The sequence below is a fragment of the Oryza glaberrima genome, chromosome 10, assembly GCF_000147395.1.
Source record: "Oryza glaberrima chromosome 10, OglaRS2, whole genome shotgun sequence".
Lineage (NCBI taxonomy): Eukaryota > Viridiplantae > Streptophyta > Magnoliopsida > Poales > Poaceae > Oryza > Oryza glaberrima.
The window spans coordinates 7,908,267-7,933,171 of record NC_068335.1 but is presented as its reverse complement, the minus strand read 5'-3'; the positions used below and the strand labels follow the sequence as shown (position 1 = coordinate 7,933,171).

The following is a 24,905-nucleotide window of genomic DNA, read 5'->3' as shown; positions in this document are numbered from 1 at the left end:
AAGAAGCTGGGGAGCTTCCTCACTCGGGCAACTGGATGCAGCTGCGCGCGCGCCGAAGGGGATGCCTGAGTTGGAGATGCCGGAGGGGATGCCGGAATTGGAGAAGTAGAGGACTAAGGGTATTTTCGTCTGGGATTGCATTATAGCATGTAGCCTCTGGCTAAAAGTGCCAATTTAGCGAATCCTCTTTTCATAATGGCATTTGGACGAAACCCATTTTCTCGCCATGGCCAGACCGTCCTCTTCTCCATGCCGGACTATATGCTGTATATGTATGTTTAGTACCACCTTGCTAGTTTAGTAAGAGTGGAACCAACTTATAAGGGCTTGTCAAGCCCTCCAACCATACCACTCCCGGGTTAACTCTTTTGCACGAAGCGAGGATGAAAGTGTAAGTGGGGTGGTGTGTGTAAGTCGGCCCGCCTGTTAGATAGGTTGGCTATGCTGTTCTGGAGGGAGGGATGTAATAAATGATATCAGAGCTGACCCTCGCGATTGCGCATATGGGTTAGTGTGTGGGCATATGGCGCATGTGGGCTCTATGTGAGGCACATGGCGCCGACACTGGACGTACGGATGTGCGCTAAGAGGGGTGTTCCTAGACATTTGCCTATACGTCTACGTGGCTATGTGGGTGGGTTAGACAGACGGGACATCGGGTCCTTTGAGGGGAGGGGGTGTGTGACATCCTGGCCTAATTAGGATGAAGCCTGTGTAGCCCATGTGAGCTATGTGCGCATGTTTAGTACCACCTTGCTAGTTTAGCAAGAGTGGAATTAACTTATAAGGGCTTGTCCATCCAACCATACCACTCCAGGGCTAACCCTTTTATATGGAGCGAGGACGAAAGTGTAGGTGAAGTGGTGTGTGTAAATAGGCCCTGCTACAGATGGTATGTGTGCAGTCAGACCGGCTGACACTGTGTTGGTTTCAGTTTCGGGTTGTTTCTTTAGATATCCGTGGATAATTCATGTTTATAACTTCTAGATGGATACTATACGTATGTAATAATGCTGTGTGCTAACAATGAAACAAGTTGGTGAGAACTTGAGCTTGGATATGGTATCTTGGTTGATGCATGTGTAGGTGAGTCTTGATGCCTCGGGAGATCATAGCCGGTGATGGATCAAGAGTCAACTTGGGAGAGGTTTTGGGTTGTTTCTTTGGATATCCATGGATAATTCATGTTTATAACTTCTAGACGGATACTATACGTGTGTAGGTGAGTCTTGATGCCTTGGGAGAGCATAGCCGGTGATTGATCAAGAGTCAACTTAGGAGAAGATGACATCTGGACGATCAAGATATCATGCTAGATGCTTAGGCTAAAGGTCAATGCATGTGGTTGGTGAAGATTCCATATGGCATATGGTGGAGATATTGTGTGGGTATGTGATGCGGAATTGAATTTGGAGGGAGTCCAAATTTGATACACTGGAGTTTGTAAAGTTCGTTTATTGTACAGCAAGGTTTCGTAGGGGATTAAGACTTCTTAATCCCCTACGAAACCTTGCCGTGGAATTGTCACGCCCTAAAGCACCCTAAAATTCTCCTACCTTTTAAAATGGTTCATGAGAAATGGTAAAAGTCGAATTAGCCTTCACTAAATAAAAGACTTTAAGTTTCAACTTGAATGAGTGTATGGGAATTTTTGTAGAATTCCTCCCACCTCCAAATATCTAACCAATTTTTACTTGAATTTTCATACCATTATAAACATTTTTTATGTCACAATAACCATTTTCAGCTTTAATTAAAAAAGAATAAAGTTAAATCCTCCCTCTCCCCCTTGCGACCTGGCCCGGCCGGTGCCTTCCCCCTTCCCCGATCCACATCCGTGCGCGCCCGACCAAGGTCGGCCCAAGCCGAGCTGGTTCCCCGGCCTGCTCCCTCCGACATGTGGGGCCCACCTATTGGGGCCTGATCCCACCTTCTCTCTCTCCGCACCTCTGAGCCGCCTCTCCGCCACTCTACCTCCTCAATAGAAGGAGGGGAAATGCTCCCCAATCCATCCTCTTCTCTCCCCCTCATTTACTCCCCGCGAAATCACAGCTGGTGGGGAGTAAATGGCTGCCGGTGAATGGGCGCCATTGATGGCCATCGGCCGAGCTCCCCTTCGGCCGTTCCTCTCCCCGGCACCCTATAAGAGGTGGCATGAGACCTCCTTTCCCCCGTCCGCGCTCCCCTACCATCGTGCCACTCCGCTTGAGCTACGCCACCTCCAGCCGCCGCACCGGCGAGGCCACCAGCGCGCTCGTCGTCTCCGTCCGCACCCCATCCACCCCTCCACCTTCTTCGGTGAGCACGGGAACTCCCTCTCCACCCCCTTACCCCAACCGGCTCCCTCTCTCCTCCGCCGCGCTGCCGTGCCGTGCGCTTGCGACACCGCCTTGCACGTTCACGTGTTTGCACCGCCTCGTCGCTGCTCGCCGCGTCGCTGTGTCGCTACTCGCCGCTTCCACCTTGCATGCTCGCGTGCTTGCGCCGCCGCCGCCGCCTTGCGCCCTCGTGCGCTTGCGCCACCGCTCACAGATTGCCGCTCGCCACCCGTGCCACCACGCTGTGGCTGCCGCTGGTGGTTGCCAGTGGATGCTGCCGTGCGCCCAGCCGCCCACCGACAAGCAACTGCCTCTCCGGCCCCGTGAGCCGCCCGTGCGCCCGACGCATGGTGGGCTAAGGGGCTGACCTGTGGGGCCCACGTGGTGCACCCAGTCGACCCCTTGTTCTGTCATGAGCAAAATATTTAATAAAAAACACTGTTTTTGGCTGGGCTCGAGGTGCATGGTTTCTCTAGTCGTACCTTGGCCGTCATAAGGACCGGTCTTCAGGGCACATTGGCAAAGCATTTTCCGTCCGATCACCTGTCTAGTGGATAAGGCTTAACGTATCGGTTAGTGCAGTCATAAACAAGGAAGACATGGATAGGGACGGACATTCCTGGTAGCCATACCCGGGGCATAGACTGTCCACCTGTCCAAGGGACTACTGGCCATGGAAGTCTATGTAGGTCCTCCTTGTTTAGGACAGTACTAGATGGTAGGTTATGTCACGGCTTCCGCCCGTATGCCGTGGTGGCATGTGGCACGTGGTGACACATGAGGAAGGCACGTTTGGTGGGTAAAGTGACACACCTCTGCCCAGAGTATAATCTATTCAAATAGCCGCACCATCGATTATGGGCAAGTGAAGCAACGACCCAAAGTTAGAGATTTCAGTCTAATAGGTTGGAACATCTAGTTTTAACATGAGGGCCTGGTTTAAGGCAAGAACATGTGGGAGTGCAACTTGATAATAATTTGACTAGAGCTAGGTCATGGTTTATCTAAAATGCCTTCAAATAATTGAACCTTTGAAAATGCTGGTGTACTGCAAATTAACCCCTATACTTATGCTCCCTTCGTACCTTGCATTACTTGCATTGTTCTAGCATGGTTTGTTGATTACGACGGTTTGTACTCAATCTTTCTCTCCTCTCCCCCTCTAGCAGAAGAGTACTTTAAAGTCGGTGGGTTCAACTTCTAGCTCGTGCTTGACGTCAAGTGCCTATGGTTGCCCGTGTGTTTGCTGTCTTCGTCTTGTCGTTTATCTTTGCAGTGCTAGGCCTCTGGTCGCCCATGTAATAAAAGCACTTTATTTATGCTTATGCTTGTAAACTCTGTTAATTACCAACTTGGTTATGTGTACCATGACTCCCGGGACAAGGAATAATGCACTCACAAATGGAATATAGTGTTCTATTTTCCGGGCGTAACAAGTTGGTATCAGAGCCTCCTTTGACCTTAGGACGAGCGAGTTGACCCCATGTCACACCCGAAAAATAGAACACTATATTCCGTTTGTGAATGCATAAATCCTTGTCCCAGGAGGCAATGTACACATTACAAAGTTGGTAAATAACAGAGTATATAAGAGGAAGCGTAAATAGAATACTTTAGGGATAATTGTTTATTTGACTCCGTTTGAAAGCCTAACTACCAAATTAACCCTACTTTTTCTAGTTTGCTTATCTGACGCTATTTTTCGAAAACGAACACCCCGTCTGACCCTACTTCCATTACAACGTTAAAGTTTAATTTTTTAAAAAATAAAATTTAATAATGACCAAAATGCCCTCGAGGAACATGTCCAAACCTAGCCCTATCCTCCCGTCTCTCTCTCTCTCTCTCACTCCATATCGCGGCGGCGGCGGCGGTGGAGGGGAGCGTATCCGCGCCCGTGCCAGCTCGTCGAGGGAGAGAGTGGTGGTGGAGCGGAGGGGCACGGAGAGAGCGGATCCGCTGGCGCCGGCTCGTGGAGGGAGGGAGCGGCGGCGGCGGCGGAGGGGCTCAGATCCGCGCCGGCGACGGCTTGTCGAGGGAGGGAGGGGTGGCGGCGGCGGATGAACGCGGATAGAGGGCATCCACGCTGGCGTCGGCGGTGGCAGGACGCGGAGGGACCGGCAGCGGCGGCACGCGGAGGGAGGGGATTCGTGCCTGCGCCGGCTCACAGAGGGAGGGAGCGGTGGCAGCGCTGGGGCTGGAAGGGATCTGCGGCAGTGCTGGCTCGCGGGGAGGGAGCGGCGGCGCAGACACGCCGGCAAGCGGAGGACTGTCGTTGAGGGAGCCAAAGGCTGGAGAAGATGCCGTCATCGCTGAGAGAGTCAGCAGCGGAGAGCGTGGAGGCCGATAGCAACGACACTGCAATGACAACAAGCAGTGCGCTACTTCTGGCTGTTTTTCCAGCTCTTGTTTGCATTGGGGATTTGATCCATGCATTTGAATGCTGCATGATGTTCTTAGCAAGGATTTATTTGCATGTTGATATGGATTTCAATCGATGCTGGCATGTTGTTCCAGATCCATTTGTGTGGTGATTTGATTTGCATTATCATTTGTATTTTTTTTGCTAAAATTCAAAACTAATTCAAATTTGCACAAAACATATCAATTCCAAATCGAATTTACCAGAAGTTGCATCATACTCACAAGTGCATAAAACTAGGTCAAGTATACAAAAAAAACTCTTGACATAATATAGTCAAATGAGTAAGGGTATAAACGGTATTTCGACCTTAAATTAACACCGTCAAGTTGATTTCACCGAATGGGGTCATGTCTGATGTTCATATTTGAAAAATAGGGTCAAAAAAGCAAAGCTGAAAAAATAGGGTCAAATATGCAATTGCCTCAATACTTTCTTACATGGGCGACCAAAGGCACAACACTGAAAGATAAACAATAAAAAGCCGGAAGCTACGTCGGGCCACCACAGGCGCTTGACGGCAAGCACAAGCTAGACATCAAAGCTATCATCTCCAAAATACTCCTTTGCTGGAATGGGGAAAAAGGAGCAAGGCCAAGTACAACCACCGTTCTCAGCAAGCCATGCTGGGAAAATGCAAAATATAATGCAAGGGAGTACAAAGAATTCATATATAAGGTTATTTTTCCAGAAAACTAGTACTTAAAGCATTTAAATATTTAAAGGCATTTGAATAACACGCTCCAATGCCAAATTATTACCAAGCCACGCTCCAACGTGATCTTGCCTTTACCCAGGACAAAAAGTGATAACTCCAGTTCTTCAAATTTTAATAGAATTAAACTCAAACTTGGGTACATTGCTCGGCTTGCCCATAACCAAGGGCGTGACTATTCGAATAGATTATACTCTAATCATAGTTACCCACCAGACACGTCTTCCTCCCATGTTGCCATGTGCCACATGCCACCACGGCATACGAACAGAAGCTATGACATAATCCATCGTTTAGTACCTCCCTAAACAAAGAGGACCGACATAGACTTCCCTGCCCGGTGCGTTGGGTCGAGCATACACCCAGAGGCATCAACCCCATCAAGGGCTTCATCCATCCCTATCCATGTGTTCCTTGTTTATGACCATACTAGACGATGCATTAAGCCTTGCCTATTAGACAGGTGGTTGTACGAAATATGCTTTGCAAATTGCTACATAGCCCCGAAGACCGGTCCTTATGACGGCCGAAGTGCGAATAGTGAAACCAAGCACCCCGAGCCCAGCCGTAAACATGTTTGGGGAATTTTGAAGGGGAAATATCATGTCTTGGCTGAATAGCCACTAAACCATATTAGCCATTATTTAAAAGTTATTCCCAAAATCTAATTATTGGAAAACATCTAATTATTTCTATTTAAGCAGGGCTAAGCCTATTCCTAAATTTAACAGTAAGCACCACATACATAGAGTTCTCACTAGTTTTATTTTTCCTAGAGTTATCAAGGATCGTAATAATACAAGTAATAAGGCTATAACAAGGAGAATAGGTAATGCTAAACAAAACAATGATAAGCGCAAAATTTAATAAAGCAAAATGTATTAATTTAAATAAACATAATTTTATAAATTAGGGCAGCAATATGATCAAAATGACCTGACTTGCCTAGCTCGCTACCAAAATCTTCAAGATCAACCTCGAGGTAGAGCGGCTCTTCCGGATCTACAGCGTCTACACGGGATACACAAAGAAAAAGAGCCAAAACATAAATAAAAACCATATAAAATGCAGAAACAAATTATAAAAATAGGTTCTTTACTGATTAAGGGAAATTAGCATAAAAATAGGCTAGGCGACGTCCTTCCCGATGCCAAGCGGCGGCTGGAGCGCACGCCGGCGGCAGTGCTGAAAGAAAAGCGGCACGACAGCGATAGAGCGAGCATGGCGCTCAAGCAGCACGGGGAATGGGAGGAGGAGGTCATGGGGGTTCCCTTTATATAGGCTGAAGGGGAGCAGGTCGACCACATGGACATGAAACGGCGCCGGCGATGTTGGAACTCCCTATTGAAGACACCGGTTAGAGGAAACGATTGAGTGCGAGTTAGTGCGGGATTGAGTGTGATTTATTGGGGGAATTGTTGCCCACTACACAAGAAACCGATTTTTGCAATTACTTAGGAGGGACATCAACCGAGGTGGGAGATCAATGGGGGTGGCGGCGCTTGAGTTCATGAGAGACGCCTCCAATAGGCGGGACCCACAGCGGTGCGCGCGTGCATCGCACGTGCGGCGCGGCAGCCTCGCGTGCAATAGTAGCAGCGGCTGGGCTGGGCTGGGGATGGGGCGGCTCGGCCTGGTGGGCATGATGAGCCGACGCAAGAAGGTAGTGGGCTGGCAGCTCAGCTGGGTCTGGAAGGAGGGAACGAGGGAGGCGAGGCCTATGGCGGAAGGAGGAGGGGGAGAGAGAGCAGGCTGGGGCGGGCCGGAGGGAGTTGGAGAGAGAGAGGAAGAGATGGCCGAAAATGGCCCAAGGAGAGGAAGAGAGATTTATTTTAGCTTTTCTTTTTAAAAAATCTTGGAAGGTTATTGTTGCATTAAAATTATTTATAATGCTCTGAAAATTCAAGTAAAAATTGCTTAAATATTCTGAAGCATGAGGAATTGAACAAAATTCCCACACACCAATTGGAGTTGAAGCTGGTGATTTTTAATTCTTGAAGTCTATTTTCTGGCTTTTACAATATCTAGAAATAATTTAGACGATAAAATTTTAGGGTGATTTCAGGATGCGACAGACCAAACAACCCTTAAAGAATCTCGACCTCGAGATTCGGAAGCATTGAGCTGGGGAGTGGGCAGCTCGGCCTGGTGGGCATGGTGGGCCGACGCAAGGAGGTAGTGGGCTAGTAGCTCATTTGGGCCTGGAAGGAGGGAAGGAGGGAGGCGCGGCCCATGGCGGAAGGAAGAGGGGGAGGGAGAGCAGGCCAGGGCGGGCCGGAGGGAGTGGGAGAGAGAGAGATGAAGAGATGGGCCGAAAATAGCCCAAGGAGAGGGAGAGAGATTTATTTTAGCTTTTCTTTTTAGAAAAATCTTGGAGAGATTATTGCTGCATTAAAATTATTTATAATGCTCTGAAAATTCAAGTAAAGATTGTTTAAATATTTTGAAGCATGAGGAATTGAACAAAATTCCCACACACCAATTGGAGTTGAAGCTGGTGATTTTTAATTCTTGAAGTCTATTTTTTGGCTTTTACAATTTCTAGAAATAATTTAGACGATAAAATTTTAGGGTGATTTCAGGACGCAACAAACCTACCCCCTTACAGAGAATCTCGACCCCGAGATTCGGAAGCACTGACGAAAAGATGGGGATGTGCTAACTTCAACTCGTCTTCGCGCTCCCAAGTGGCTTCTTCTTCGGAGTGGTTTCTCCACTGAACCTTGGAAAAGCGAATGACCCGACTGCGTGTATGTCTTTCTAAGGTGTCTAGGATTTTGATAGGATTCTCCACATATGATGAACTCTGAGCTCCACTCGAGACACTCAAGGCTGTTGTTGGCCCAATCTTTCGGTGAGTTGATGATAACTATGATTTGGGAAAAACGTTCACGACCCAACTACAACCGTACTAGACGTTGTGTTGCGTCTTAGCGATCGATACACCTCTCCGTGGGTTGTTGATCTTGCCGATGCAGATCAACCTTATTCCTGCAAGCAAATCAAAGAAACAAGCAAGAACAAGATAAAAGCAATCTGAATTGCAGATAGGAATTGAATACAAATGATAAGTTAGGGTTCCGTAACGAGAAAACCGGCGATCTAACCGATCACGGGAACACACGGCAAAGTAGCAAAGCTAAACTTTAATCTAAACAAAACCCAAGAAACCCTGAAGCGGTACCTAGCTATTTATAATGGTGGGAGGACGACCAAAGGGACCCTAGGGTCGTGCTCCACTTGGTTGGGGCGCACCCCACATGGGCCGCACTTGGGCCGGGATCCCAGACGAAGTTACATGCCCATAGGCCAATGACAGGTGATGCAACACCTTGTTCCTTCAATTGCACATGACTGAGAAGGATTTTGGCGGTGAGGCTGGATCCATTGCAAAGACGACTCCGAGAACTTTCCATCAAGTACTCACGGGCCGAAAACGGATGTCGTATGCAAATTCGGCGGCCGTTTCAAGTCAGCAGTGTCGTAGGTGGTCGAATCGGATTCCAGCACTTGGAGGACTTGAACTCGGTATCTTGTTGTTCATCCACGATGTGTGCAACGGATGTATCCGTAGTAGCCATGGTCACATCAACATAAGTCAAATCTTCTTGGATCTCGATCTGTGTAAGATATGTTTGCTCTGTCGGCACTCAGAGACATATCTTGAGTTGGGAGACATGGAACACGTCGTGGACACTTCCCAATGAAGCTGGCAAGTCGAGCTAATAGGCAACTTCTCCTTTTCTACTCAAGATTTTGTATGGGCCAACATATCTCGGTGCAAGCTTCCCTTTCGTGTTGAACCTTCTGACTCCCTTAAGCGGAGTGACTTACAAATACATATAATCACCGCCTTCGAAAGCAAGATCTTGATGACAATTGTCTGCATAGCTCTTTTGTCTATTTTGGGACACCTTTTGGTTCTTCTAGATAATCTTAACTTCGTCCTTTGCTTCTGTAAGAATATCAGTCCCAAAGACATGATGTTCCCCTGTCTGATCCCAAAGGAGCGATGTTCTGCACTTTCAGACGCAGAAAGCTTCGTATGGTGCCATTTGTAGACTGGACTGATAACTGCTGCTGTACGAAAATTCCGCATAAGGGAGACTCTTATCCCAAGTTTTCTCAAAATCAAGGACACAAGTCCGAAGCATGTCTTCAAGGATCTGATTGATTCGTTATGTTTGCCATCTGTCTGGGGTGATAAGCGGTGCTGAAATGAAGGATTTGGGAGTGATTGATGTTATTCTTGACATTAAGCTACTGAGAGGAGATGAGGGTGAGACTACAATTGTGCAATCTCACTATGTGGATAAGGTCTTGAGTCAATTTGGTTATAGTGATTGCAAGCCAGCTCCTACTCTTTATGATCCCAGTGCGGTATTAAGGAAAAACCATAGAATAGCAAGGAATCAACTACGATACTCCCAGATCATTGGTTCATTGATATACTTACCTAGTGTAACGAGGCCTCATATCTCATTTGCTGTGAGCAAGTTGAGCCGGCTTATCTCAAATTCAGGAGAAGATCACCAGTATGCTCTAGAAAGAGTAATGTGCTATCTAAAAGGAACAATGAGCCATGGAATTCACTATGCGGGGTACACAAAAGTACCGGAGGGCTATAGTGATTCAAACTGGATAACTGATGTTGATGAGGTAAAAGCCACAAGTGGATATGTGTTCACACTTGGAGGTGGCGCTGTCTCCTGGAAGTCTTGCAAGCAGACCATTGTTGGTATTTCTTAACGACATTAGTAGAAATATAATTCCTAGTAATGGCGCAGAAATACTTGTAGTATATTATGGTTACAGAGTTCATCCGCAAGCGCATGGATATACCATTGTAGCATTTCACCCGAGAATATTCCAAGGGTATCGTATTTATTTTATCCCGTGGGAAGATCATGTAGAGAGAACTTGACTAATAATTTATATATTACTTGTGATAATCATATCCTAAATAGGAGTTAAGATAAACCAGGGGTAGAGTGACACACAAGCATCAGCTACTCATTCTCATAATATATTATCTAGGCCAAGTGGAAAGAAAAGTGAAAGATAGTCTATTCCTATACTTCTAATATACATTGTATACATACATTCTAGTTAACCGATATACTAGCTAATATCCTCTATCCGATGCCCTCCTAGTTTTTTGAGTAGCCACCCCTGACTGCCGAGTTCCTTACAATAGCCTGTTATGACCATACAACCGGGGCTAAATACGGAGGAGTACCCTCTGCAGGGAATTAACTTAGGACTATACACACGCGCTGAGAAATGCCCGTACTGAGCTGTCACTATCAGCGGCCCACCTCTCATCCGTAGGTGAACCCCAAATAATTGTATCCCGTAATCTAGACACCACGTCTAAACTACCAGATACTACTCTAATATCATCGTCATGATATAGAGTAATTGTATAAGCAAACATTATACCCGTACCGAAGCATCTCCCAGATAAGCTAGCAGTATTATCAGTATAACATGAACATAATGTAATGTAACATACCCAAATTCTAGTCCTTAAAAATTTCTTGACAAAATAGTTGGAAGCTAACTTTTCCATTTTTTTTGAGAGCCTAAAATTTCCATTTTTAACCTAGGACAAAAATACAAACACAGGTGTAAGCACGCATACTTGCATAAGACATGTTTTGACTTGAGTCCTTTTTATGCATTTGGATTTTCGATTTGCATTTCATAATAGGTCTCATGAATAATAACTCAAATCTAGACAAACAACTAAACCATTAGGGCATAGTGCTAACTATTGGAAAATAATACATAGTAACCATAATACACCTTTAAATATATCAACAAGGCCAATGTTAAGCCCCATTAAACTAATTTGGACATCCATCTGAAGACATGTCATGAACATGAAAGTGAACAAATAAATTAACTCATATGGGGTGTATTCTATCTTAATCATCTCTATAAGCATCCTCTTAATTTAATACTAAAGTAAACTTATGCATAAATAGGTAAGGAGCTTATGACCTGTGTAAGGTAAACTGTAATTCTAGCATATCAACATCACCTCAGGTTAAGAAGAGTCCAAATAAAACTTTTAAAAGCATTTACATGCATTTAGGAAAAGGGAATCACATATAAGAGATAAGTCTTGCTAATTATCTAAAATAATTCGTGCAAGATAAAATCATGGGAAAATTTATGTAGGCTCTACTTAACATATACAACTCACTATAATTTTGGTACAATTTAATAACTAAATTTGATACCTTAAATAAACAAGTCAAACTTGTCAAATAATAGACTAAATATAGTTCTTAATCAGCTAAAACCATACATAACTAAAATGTGCATTTAACTGCATGGAAGTGTATATGGGAAATAATTTATTAAAATACTAGGTTAATTATCATGAATATATATAATTTTTCCAGAATTTATCCTCTGTTTAGGTCTTCTAAAAATTCAAACAAAGTTCTATCGAGCCCATCTTCCCCTATTTTCTGTGAGCAATCCATCAATAATTTTTAAGTGCAACCAAAGAAAATGGAAACTAGCTACATTCATCTACCTTCAGAAAAACCCACACTATGCTTCACACATTAAAATATTGAGATGTAAAGTTGGAGAGAGAGAATTAATCTGAAAATCGTCCAAAAATCAATCAACACCCAGTTTCTTACCCATCCCTCAGACTCCCACCTAACTTACATCGACCTGGGCCCACATAGCAGCCTCTTTGGCTTGAACCACACCCTGTGCATCTCCTCCATCCAACACAGTGACAGCCGAGAGAGAGAGAGAGAGAGAGAGACCGAGGGCGCCGACCGGCACTGGACGGCGTCGACACGTGGCCTCTGTTGGGATACGCGTAGGCTACGATAGCATAAATCAAAATTTTCTATCGCGTAAACCAGGAACCATGCAAGTATTAGATCATAGATCGTTACCACTCAACGCGCTGCGCAGCGGAAGAAGACGCTGAGAAGTCGTTGGAACTCTCGCGAAGTAGCGCGCGTCGATGTAGAGGAAGTAGTCGATCGCACCGGCTCGACCTTCTCCGCCTCGTGCGTTCTCCTCGCCGTACTCCCACGCCGATCAGCACCGCAAACCAGCGGCGCCTCTACCGGTATCCACACGTACAGGGACGGAACGCCACGCGCAGATGTGCTAGCACCCGCGCGCGGCTAGGGTTTTGCTCAGGGAGGAAGTGACGGCTAGGGTTTCTCACGTGATGCAATGCCTCCGCCGGTCACACCCCACACGAATATATAGGATCCATCACTCGGGCCTCCAACGCCCGTAGGACTCCTATCCGAATTAAACTCATATTGGATCTCTATCCAATCCCCTTATTCCGGCCCATTAAGCGTGCGACCCTATAGGTTCATATATACTCGGCTGTAACCCGAAAAGTCCTTTTCGGTCCACGCGTCAACAGCGGCCCCTAGCAGAACGTATTGACCCACCGGGCATACATAAAGATCATATCGGCTAAACCTCTAGTGTATACTTGTATGAACCCCTTTGCTTCACGATATCGATTAAGCTCAAGGCTAGATATGTGCCATCCTCTAATAGCTCAATCATTCACTCGAACCTGTTGATAGATTACAAAACTTGTGATTGACTCCTCAATCACCTTTGGCATGGCCATGCACTTTCCATAATCTACGACATGGAGGGGCCCAGAGATATCTCTCCACAGGAGAAGCAAATCTCATCTTGATTATTCATATCCCACTACATGTTTCATAGCATATCCGAAAACTACTTTTATAACTACCCAATTACGGAGTAGAGTTTAGCAGTCCCTAAGTAAGCTACTACATATGTTGAGAACCATGATAATCTCAGGTCTAAGGATTCAACACCAACACTCAATGAGATCACTGATGACACAACACATATGGCTCTTGCAGTGTCTCATGTTGGGTCTATCCAACAACATGTTCACCAACATGTGTCCACATTATTAATTTGATATCTCTATGCCATGATCCATGAGACATGATCATCAATTAATACATGTGCTGATCATATAAACATATTTGTTCCACATATGATATTTGATCAGGGATCCTTTAGAAATAGTAACAAACAACATAAAGAGCCTCATGAAAGAATCACATATTCATTAACCAATAACGAGTTATCTATTTCAAGGAACAATGTCGGATAAATATGTAAACATAGTATGTGATACAATCATCTCTATGATTGCCTCAAGGGCATATCACTAATAGCTTTGACGTGGCAGCGCTGAACCGAGTCTTCACCTCCACCCAGCTGCATCGCCTCCTCCCCATTACCACTCCTGAGCCGAGCAAACCGAGTGGGAGAGCTCCGGCTTTTCTTTTCCATCTCGACCTTGCCGCTGGCTGTGAAGACGACGGCCGTCGCCATCGCCTTTGTGCCGTGGTCGTTTCCTCTTCTCTTGCGTTCCATTATCGCCTCTCCACGCTGATTCCATCCCTCTAAGTTTCATCTCATTTCATGCAGTGGTTTGGTGGGAACGCAAACCCTTGCCGACGATGCTCTGGAGTGCGCACTGGGCGCCGCCATCGGGACATCGTCTTCGTTGCCGTCGAACCGAAGCAAGCCGAACCGAGCCACCGCACCATCAACATCTCCTCGGTGTCCTCTCTTAAATCCCTCATGAACCCCTGCCAGTGGTGCAGCGAGCTTGGAGATCGGCATCGTCTTCCCCAATTCCGACTGTCAAGCTCCACCTTCGATTTCTCCCTCTCCGGTGAGTCACAGTTCAATTCCTCGGGCATGAAGCTTTCCTGAGACCTATTCAACACCGTGTGTATACATGCATGGTAGATCATCAGCCATATCAAGCCGGCGTCGTCATCGCCCGAGGCTCCCCGCCGTCTCCGAGTCGTTCTGCTCGTGGTCATCGCTATCTGGACCTCGCCAAGTTTCATTGGACGCTCGGTAAGCATCCTAGGATCCCATAGAGGCACATGCATGTAGCTAAACATCTAGATGAATGCTCTAGCTCCACATGCACCGTCACCCGAGAACCACCGCCGCTCGCTCTGCCGTCGCCATTAATTCCGATGACCAATGCTTGCAAGAATACCACCTATAGCCTCGCCTTGAACCCATTTACATTTTCTCCTTATGTTGCACACCGAGATCTGCCGCCGTTTGCCACCGGCGAGCTCGAGAACGAGCTCGGCCATGGCTAGCTCTGTGTCTGCTCAAACCAAGGACCTCTGTTGAGAAGAATCAAAACTCTAGGTACTAGTTTGTAAAACCTACATCACACACAGAACAGTCACAGGACTGTGGGTTGATTTCCTGAAATTCCAGGGGCCTTTTGGCATATTGGCCTAAGACCGACCTGTGGACCCAATCTATTTAAATTCTGGAAAAATCTAAATGAAATGCCTAAAGCTTTATATTTTCAACAGAAAAACATGTAAACATGTAAAATATATAACAAATTGAAAACAACTCATTTTAGAGCAAACTTAGTTTCTATGGATCCACCAACATGTTCTCCAGAAACAAAGTAAAATAAAACATATATATATATATATACTTTAGATCAAATGCCTCTGAAACTATTATCTTTAAAATGACTAGTTTTAGATAAGCTGAACTTTAGAAATTCACATAAAATTCATCTTAGAACCATTTTGAGTAAACCCAAGTTCTGTAGAATCACCAAAACATATACTTCCAAGTTATAAAATAAAATTATATACTTACTGTATGATAAAAGCCTCTAAATATTTATGTAAGTAATAACCAATATAGAGTAGCCTTTAATTTGTAAAAATTGTAGAAAATTCATCTTTAGTCCAAATGAAATGAACCAAATTTCCATAGAACCAGAAAATAGTGAGCTTAAACATAGTAAAATAAAATATGGCACCTTTTGAACAGGTTATAGTTCTAATCTTTAAATAGATAACCTAGGAGTTAATCACCTAGTAATGGTTAAGCAAAATATATGTGTGAGGTAGTTAAAATGCATTCTAGCTATGAATAAACCAAAATAAAACTTGTTAGACTAGAGAGGTCATAGTTCCATCCCCATCCACCAAAACTTAAGGCACTTAACTCATATAATAATTTCTAGGTTGATATAATAAATTGCTAGCATGGACTAGAGCTTCCCTAGTTTAAAAAAAAATATGAACCATGATAATAAAGACCATAATCTTATGAGCTAAGGTGAGATTAGTTAACTAAAGTACTCATTTTATACATCACTAGCTAGATGAGGCAAGTTCTGGACCTAAACCTCTATAGCCATGAACCTATAGAACACTATACACCTATAACACGTTATAACTTGAAAAATACATAAAGAATTCATATTAACTCTAAAAATTATGAAACCAAATGTGTTAGTCTTAGAAAGCACATATCTTCACCCCAGCAAACATAAACTTAATAAGAATCACCGTACAACAGCATTTCACAATAGTACCTAAGTAAATCCTACACTATACCGCTTATAATTCTCAAATGAAATGTGATAAAATAGAAATTCTTTCACCTAAATTCATTTTAGACCAGTACCTATTCACTGTGCACAAATCATGCATTTTAGAGCATTTTGGATTTTTCGCATATTTCGGTGTTTAATTGTATAACGTGTACTTTGTATAGATGATTGCTTAAACGGTGAAGAAGTGATTTAGGTGCTGACATTTTCCTGATTCAAGGCAAGTCCCACCTCTCTCTCTTTGATCACTTTGAACCTATTTTTTGGAGGTTATTGAAAATGTTTGCAAATCCTGCATGTCGATTGTACACTAACAAATTAAAATTGTGTTAAACTTGTTAGACAAACTCCTATTATTTGCATTATCACCTTAACCCCACATATATCCATATCCATCATTCCTAACCTTAGGAACAATATGACTATACCACTTTATATATATGAATTTTGGAGTCACTAGGTTACTATAATGCTTAGCCATGCTTAGAATGGTCTTCCTTGTCATTATGGGCTCATTACAAATATGAAAAATTGATTTTGAAATAATCTGGACAGAACTTTAATACTTGTGATTTTCATAAATAAAATGATGAAAAACATGGATTTTAGGTTTGGGCCTCAAGTGGTGCACATATGGTGATTAGTTGTGTACCGATAGGGGGAGAGTGCACCCAAACCGACCTAAGGACTTCACTCAATGTCAGTTCATTTCGTATACAGTACAACCACATGTGCTAGTATGGGATAGCTCAAGCTTAGTAAATTATTTATGGTTTAGCCTTACATTCTGGTAGGCCAGTGTGTATGAGTTCGGATAACTCAGAGGAACTTCCTATTTACCCTGACGTGGTAGTTTAGGTGACTAAGTCTGTCCAATACAACGGTATTGTGCCACGTGGGTGGGTTCCCGTTGTGTCCACCACCACGGCGTTAAGTTTAAGGCGTGGGCCCGCCACTTAACGGTTTTAGGTCATATAACGTGTATGGCTTAGGATGGAGTAACACGTATCGTGCTGGTGTAAGGCTAAATTATGAATTTTGGAAAAGCTTTGTTGCTGGTAATAAATCGGGTACTTATGTATCGCGTGCCATGCTCTTGCATGATTATTATTTCGCATCATGTGGGTAAAGTGTACAAACTCTGCAGAGTTAAAACTAATCGATTAGCTGTGCTCGCGGACATGAGTGGCGTGTGGATATGTATTGAGTATAGACTTGTGTTTATTCTTCTAAATGCTGAAATTTACCTTCAAGTTGTGATGAGATTTGAGAATGATCTGCTTGCTGCCATGGAAGGCAATGAGGTGCATATTTATACATGATTAATGCCTACTTTGATGCCCAATATGTCAAGTACTAGCTTGCTGAAATTTATTTGAAAGTAAACCTGATTTGGAAATGTTTTATGCAAATAAAACTTGCTTTATGCTAAAAAGAACCATATTATGCCTTCCTTGATTATATGCCTTGCAAGTAGGGTGTTAGGCTTGTCTTGGTGCTTGCCAATACATTATTTCTAATAATGTACTGACTCTTGCTGTTGAATTAACCTTTTGCTTTCAGGTTTTAGATTTAGTCTTTGAGTGATGTGGGTGATCGACTGCTTCTTCTAGGATTTGAACTTAATGGGGGTAAACCCCTAGTCGGTGTGCTTGTGGATTGGGTAGACAAGCTTCCGTTGTTCTATATATTTATTTGGCTGGTCGGCCTATGTATCTCTAAGTTAGTTGTAATTTTAATCGCTTTCATTTTATTTGTGTTTGCTATGTATGTCCATGCTTAAGATGAAAGTGTGAATCTAGTGCACATCCTGGGAACTAGATTCACATGAGTATGAGTTATGAATATTTGAGATGTTGTAGATCTTTAGCCATTTTTGTCAAGTCTCCTAAATGTGTAACACAGCTGGTCGCCGCCTTTGAATGGTTTGACGGGCACATCTCAGGCTAAAGTTGACTGGCAGGCTAAAGGACCAGCAATGTCTCCAATATTCCTCTCTCGAGGCATCGGATATTTCATTATTCTTCTTTGATGACTTGAATTATTCACTTCATCTCTCAATTATAATGGAAGGTCCGGAGAGCCTACGACATGTAAAGTAGGCATTCATATACTCGGAAAGTATTTCAATACCATAAATGTATAAAGAAGAGTATTCTAATAAAAGTACAAAGCTTACAAAAGAGGAAAGGAAAGCTACTAGAGCCATACCCGAACTCTTCTGAAGACTTCCGGACTCCTGATTTCTACTCTATTCATATTCCACTAGCTTGATACTACTAAACTAAACTTGAGAGAATATGAGAGAGTTCTTGCTTGAGGTGTGTGAGTGAAGTGAGAAGGTGAAGTCCTTATATAGAGGTAGTATGACGGTTGTAGAAGGGGAATTGTCCGATGTGCCCTCCAACCGTCATTGGGATGCAATCCTGGACGTCCACGCCGAACCTTGCATCCAACGGCGCCAGGATAGGTTCGGCTGAATGTTGACGGTCGTTATCGATTAGTTTCGACCGTCAATATTACCAAAATAGAGGAGAACTAGTGATGCTTGCAATGCATATATTTGTTAGAATAATAACATTCCACAAGTATTAGGTATACTAACCTTTTTGCAGAGAATGACAATAAAGTGGAGGAGAATCGACATCAACTCGGACGATAAATCAATTGGACGATGTCGAGAATCAGACTTATGTGTGAATAGGCCAAGAACTCAAAATTGACATGATGAATTGGGCCAAAATTCACAAGTCTTCGAAGTGAAGCAACGGAGGAGGCCACCTGCCGATTTTGGGCCAGGTTAGGTCGGCCCCTGGTTCGGCCGAACCATGACAAACCTCCCTCTTCAACGTTGGATGTGGGGTTTGGCAGGGACGCTCCAGATCTTCTCCTGATGGTGATTGCGGGGTACTTCAGACATTTCACAGCGGTTACAACCGTCATACCTGCCTATAAAAGGACTTCACCTTCTCACTTCACTCACACACCTCAAACAATAGCTCTCTCATTTCTCTCAAGTTTAGTTAGTAGTATCTAGCTGGTGGAATAGGATTAGGGTAGAAATCAGGAGTCCGGAAGTCTTCGGAAGAGTTCAGGTATGACTCTAGCAGCTTTCCTTTCCTCTTTTGTAAGCTTTGTACTTTTATTAGAATACTCTTCTAAATACATTTATGGTATTGAAATACTTTCCGAGTATATGAATGCCTACTTTACATATGTTCTTGTTATACTGAATATACGGCTAGCTTATCTAGGACATGCTTTGGTGTGGGTATAATATTTGCTTATGCAATTACTCTATGTCATGACAATGATATTAGAGTAGTATCTGGTAGTTTAGACGTGGTGTCTAGATTATGGGATATCATTATTTAGGGTTATATATTGCGGATGAGAGGTGGGCCGCTGATGGTGACAGCTCAGTACGGGTATTCCTCCACGCCGGTATATAATCCTAAGTTAATTCCCTAGGGAGGGTATTCCTCCGTATTTAGGCCCGGTTGTATGGTCATGACGGGCTGTCGTAAGGAACTCGGCAGTCAGGGGTGGCTTCTCGAAGTACCAGGAGGGCATCGGATAGAGGGTATTAGCTAGTATATCAGTTAACTAGAATGTATGTATACTATGTATATTAGAAGTATAGGAATAGATTATCTTTCTCTTTTCTTTCCACATAGCTTAGATAATATATTATGAGAATGAGTAGTTAAAGCTTGTGTGTCACTCTACCTTTGGATTATCTTAACCCCTGTTTAGAATATGATTATCACAAGTAATATATAAATTATTAGTCAAAGTTCTCTCTACATGATCTTCCCACGGGATAAAATAAATACGATACCCTTAGAATACTCTCGGGTGAAAAGCTACAATGGTATATCCGTGCGCTTGCGGATGAATTTTGTAACCATAATATACCATAAGTATTTCTGCGCCATTGCTGGAAATTATATTTCTAGTAATGTCGTTAAGAAATACCAACATCGAACCACCAGGTTCGGCCGAACCATGGGCTGGGCCATCCCGGCCCATCTTCGGCTGGCGGCCTCCTCTATTGCTTCACTTTGTAGACTTGTGAATTTTGGCCCAATTCATCGTGTCAATTCTGAGTTCTTGGCCCATTCATGCATAAGTCTGATTCTCGACATCGTCCGATTGATTTATCGTTTGAGTTGATGTCGATTCTCCACCACTTTATGGTTATTCTCTGCAAAAGTTTAGTGAAACAAACATTAGTGGAATATTATTACTCTAACATGTATATGCATTGCAAGCATCACTAGTTCTCCTTTATTTTGGAAATATTGGCGGTCGAAACTGATCGATAACGACCGTCAACAACCATCTTAACGAGGTCAACAATGGAAGCAAAACTCATAGCATTAGATACTGTCACAGTTGAGGCCGAGTGTCTTCATGAACTCCTAATGGATTTGCCAGTGGTTGAAAAACCAGTACCAGCTATCCTGATGAACTGTGATAATCAAACAGTGATTATTAAGGTGAACAGTTTGAAGGGGAACATGAAGTCATCCAGGCATGTGAAAAGAAGACTCAAATCTATTAGAGAGCAGAAAAACTCTGGAGTTATAGCTTTGGACTATGTCCAGATAGCTAAAAATCTAGCAGATCAGTTTACTAAGGGACTATCACGCAATGTGATAGACAGTGTATCGAGGGAGATGGGTTTGAGACCCACTTGAGTTGCACAATAGTGATAACCTGTCCTTTGTGATTGGAGATCCCGTGAATTAGGATAGAGAAACAAACTATTAGGTTACTAGGAGGAGAGACCCTGAAAGTGGCTGTACTTCTCTCCTTGTGTGTATGGAAGGATGATATATACCTTAATGTGTCCCGAGTGGCTTTTCTTAAAGCAAAAATGTTGGTCTACAAAACATCTTAGAAGGAACACATCTATATGAGTTCGACTGCTAGTCATAGTCTATAAGATTTGTGTGCTCTCTAGATTCTCATGAAATGCCTAGAGTTTGACTTATACACTCTAAACAGCGGCCCAGTACCAGTCAAGGATTTGAGTAAAACCTGACTGCACAAAACTGACAATTCAAGGCATAGTCCATAGTTCAGTTGGTCTGGTGTAGCTCATTTTCTAGGTGGAAGTTTAACTTAACAGTCTCTACTGAAATATTGGTATAACAAACAAGTTCAGATTTGAGAGCATTTTTGTGAGCCATTAAATTTGGTGGGGATTGTTGGAATAATGGGCTAGGCCCAATTTATTCTCAATTAATTCTATTGACCCACAATTAATGCTATTGGGATTAATATCATCTTGGAAATTTAAATAGTGAGATCTCAACTTAAATAAGGAGCTATTAGAGACCCTGTTGACTGGTTGAGATGATGATACGATTGCCACACGCGCATGCGTGCGCCGAGGCGAGGTAGGCAAACGGCGGCTGCTGCTGCTCTCTCTGTCTCATTATTTTGTAACGGACGAGAAATCAATCATCGTTAATTCGACTAATCAATTCTGTAACGGACGAGAATTGAATCGATGTTACTTCGGCTAATCAATTCTGTATTGATGAGTGAATGAATTCCAACGGATTGATTTCGCTGTTAATTACATAATTCAATTGGATTGATTTCGATTTAATTACTCCTAAATGATACTGCCTCACGCACAATATAATCTCACCTATGGGACGGGCAGAGAGATCCCTGTTCATCCTCTCACAATGTGCTTCCTCGTTGGTTCCTCTCTGTTTTGTTCATGCGCTAGCCACTGCTTTCCCCGGTCCTGTTCACCTGCGTGCACAGGTAAACGGGACGAGCAGGCCTCCGGAACTCCGTCCGCTTGAGTAACTGCACGCGTAAGCGGGTGATCAAGTTTCTAAGTGTGCGATCAAGTTTTTAGGAAGCGCTCTTGGGCACGACTGTTTTGCCCCAGCTACGTCAGGCTCCACTTCGTCTACGTCAACATGTCTACTACTACTGCTGCTGCTGCTGGAGGTGGTTTAGGTGCAGGGAGCGGTGGTGCTACTGGAGGAGACGGATCCAGGAACATCAACACCAATGGAGGCAATACTGCCTGACCATCCAGCGGAGGACCATTCTCGGGGTATACTTCTATTCTCTCAATTCTACTAGATGTTTTATTGTTAATGTTCATCGCAATGTCAGCATTGTATTATCATGTGAATGTTGATGCTTATATTATAAAAAGCATGCTCATGTTGCTTACATCTAGCATTGTCACTAGATCAAATCCCATTGCGAATGTCATGTTTATTATCTTGTTATTCTAGATTAAAATATGCCGAATTATGACTATATTTCCAATAAGAACGACAACACCAACGGAGGCATCAACACCAACACGGTCTTATCTAGTACCGAAGTGTTCTCCGGGAATGTTACCTTCATCACTGTAGTGTTAAACATGTTTCTTGATGATGCTAATTTAGTTATTAACATGTTCATGCTTAGCATTATCACAAGATCAATTCACGGTACACATGTCATGTGTATTATCTTTTTTTTCTATATTAAAATATATCAAATTATGACCATATTTCTAATGAGAAATACGAGCACAAGTGTCAAATCTAAACCCGGGTAAATAGGTTGTACCATAGGAGAGCTAGTCAATTGAGCAATGCGAGCTCACTTTTCATGATACTTAATAACACAATCTTGTACAAGTTCTCAAAACCACTCATTTTATTACCATATCAGCATGCATTTCTAGCATAGAAACCACCGTCTAAGCAAAAGAACAGCTTCAGATGGTATCACGCGACGGTGCAAGCGTTCGGGTTCTCGTCACTGAACTCCTCGGACACCAGTGCCGTCGGTGGCGGCGGTAGCGGGTATGGGTAGACATACTCGACATAGTACTGGACGGGCGGCCAGAAGTCATACTTCTTGACCTCTTCGATGCCGTCGGCCTTCTTATCCTCATCTGGCTTCTTCTCTTCCTCCTCTGCCTTCTTCTCCTCCTCCCGCGGCTTCACCTCTTCGACGATGACTGCCGGCCTCCGCGTCTTCCGCTGGATGCTTTCGATGAGCACAGCCGGATCCATCACCCCTTTGACGACCACTTGGCCGTTGAGGAGATCAGTCTCGACCGATTCTACACCTGCTTGGACGAAATTTTTTGGTTATTCTGTAGCTGATTCTACACCTGTTTTAGTTGCAAAGTACCGTTTGCTCTTAGGCCTTGTTAGTTGTTAGCACGATAGATGCATTGTTTCACTGAGTGACAGATTGTTGCATGAACTGAGCAATCTTCCTAGACATGATATCCAATTAATTCTACTTTGGACTATTCTACTTTAATTTATTGGAGACAAAGCCTTTTGCTTGCAAAGAAAACCATACATAGTCTATGGCTTGTAAGAGTTAGGAGGTTACAAAGAGTCAAAGAGAAGTACGTTATACCTTCTGTCCTGCTTATACGCTTTTGCAGAATCTGCGCACAAGCGTCGCAGTGCATCTGGACCTTCAAGATGACAGTTATTGTCTTCGGTGGCTGCAAAATTTGATGAAAGATATGTCAACGAAAATTTGGGACTGCGAGGGCTCCGAAAATTTTGTATTACTTTGATGTCTTGATCAGTAAACACGGCAAGGTGTGTCTTGCTTCTTCCTCGTTCTTTCTTTTCTTTGAATGAATGTTCTCTTGTATTGTGCTCAAGTTGACAATTGGTGAATCACATGGTTTTTATGTTGTGCATTTCAGAAAGTGACTAGTACCTCCTCTTTCTTTTCTTCTGGAGGTGGTGCTGGAGCCTCCTCTTTCTTCTCCTCTTCTGGAGGTGGAGGAAGAGGGAAAATCAGCTCAACTCTTCTCTTTGTCTTCCTCTGAACCCTCTCGCAGACCTTTGAGGGATCTGCGGCCCTGCTTTTCACCACAACCGTCTTCGATCGACTGTCAGCCTTGACGTTTTCAACTCCTGATTGTGATTTTTTTTTCAGCAACAATAGGAAATTGTTAGGAATACCATGTTTGAGCGTTGGAGGGAAGATCGATATGCACCTACGACAGAAGTCGTAGTTTGAGACGGTATGAAATGCTTTCTGACCTTCAAATCTCAAGAGGGATTTCTCGACCTTCTTTGCACATCCTTCGCAGTGCATGTCGACTTTCAGTACGATCTCTTGTGGTTCATCTGGCTTCTCCTCGGCTGCCTCCTCCTTTTTCTCAGCCTGCTCTTCTTTCACAGACTCCTTTAGTTCCTTTATAACAAACAAGTAAGCATGCTTTAGTCAATTTTGTATTTATCATTATCATTTAGCAAACATGGATAACTACAGTCAAAACGACACATAGGGCAGAATGATACGGAAACTACAGTTTTAATGCTCGGTTTAGATATGAATATTATGATGAGACAGGGCCTAGGTGTGTAAAGACGGCATATCGACTATCTACAAATCAAAGTTTGTCAGTATCCAAAATCATTCAGCACTTACTTCAACCATTTTTTGGCTGATGTCTGTTATTCTGTTGCCAACCTTGTAATCGGGAGAAGTTCCGCTTTGTGTTAGAACACCCTCTACTTCTGCAGTTGTTGCTTCTTTTGACTCCTGGCTTCACCACACCAGCATTGGGTTTATAAAGGCTGCCAAAGCAGATTCTTCAATTGCCGTGTCCTCGAGTCTTCTGTAGTTGTGGATGAGAAATTGCTTCATTTTCAGCTTTCAGAATCCACGTCTGTGCAGAATCTTTCTTTCTTTCCAAAAGGAAAAGTGACAGCAATAGATTCTGTGATGCTTGCGGTGTACCGAAACAAATTTTATTGTAATTAACACCTGTGTTAGATTTTATGCGTGTTGATTTCCGATAAACATAGATGCTCCAGAATTGCAAGGATCTGAAGATACAAGGTGTCACTGTTGCATACAACTGGCCAAACCCCAAACTGTTTACTACACTTTGATGTTTTGATTATAACTAGAGAAAAATACCAATAAATCCTCCTTCTGTCGTTATTATTATTTTCCTGTAGTCTGGTGTCGCAATGTCAC

The 24,905-nt window shown here is 43.5% G+C and overlaps 2 protein-coding genes across 2 annotated transcripts; one reads left to right on the top strand and one right to left on the bottom strand.

The window, feature by feature from the left end:
• The first annotated feature begins 13,930 nt into the window (after positions 1-13,930).
• Positions 13,931-16,101, top strand: LOC127786272 (uncharacterized). Its single transcript, XM_052313608.1, has 3 exons — positions 13,931-14,186; positions 14,264-14,377; positions 16,070-16,101. The coding sequence occupies exons 1-3, from the start codon at positions 13,931-13,933 to the stop codon at positions 16,099-16,101; spliced, it is 402 nt and encodes a 133-aa protein (XP_052169568.1).
• Positions 16,102-22,568: 6,467 nt separating this feature from the next.
• LOC127786161 (heavy metal-associated isoprenylated plant protein 7-like) lies at positions 22,569-24,493 on the bottom strand. The gene is made up of 5 exons (XM_052313490.1): positions 24,351-24,493; positions 23,960-24,113; positions 23,631-23,830; positions 23,316-23,406; positions 22,569-23,013 (listed from the first exon to the last, which is right to left on the bottom strand). The coding sequence occupies exons 1-5, from the start codon at positions 24,357-24,359 to the stop codon at positions 22,667-22,669; spliced, it is 801 nt and encodes a 266-aa protein (XP_052169450.1). The 5' UTR covers positions 24,360-24,493; the 3' UTR covers positions 22,569-22,666.
• Between the last annotated feature and the right edge of the window lie 412 nt (positions 24,494-24,905).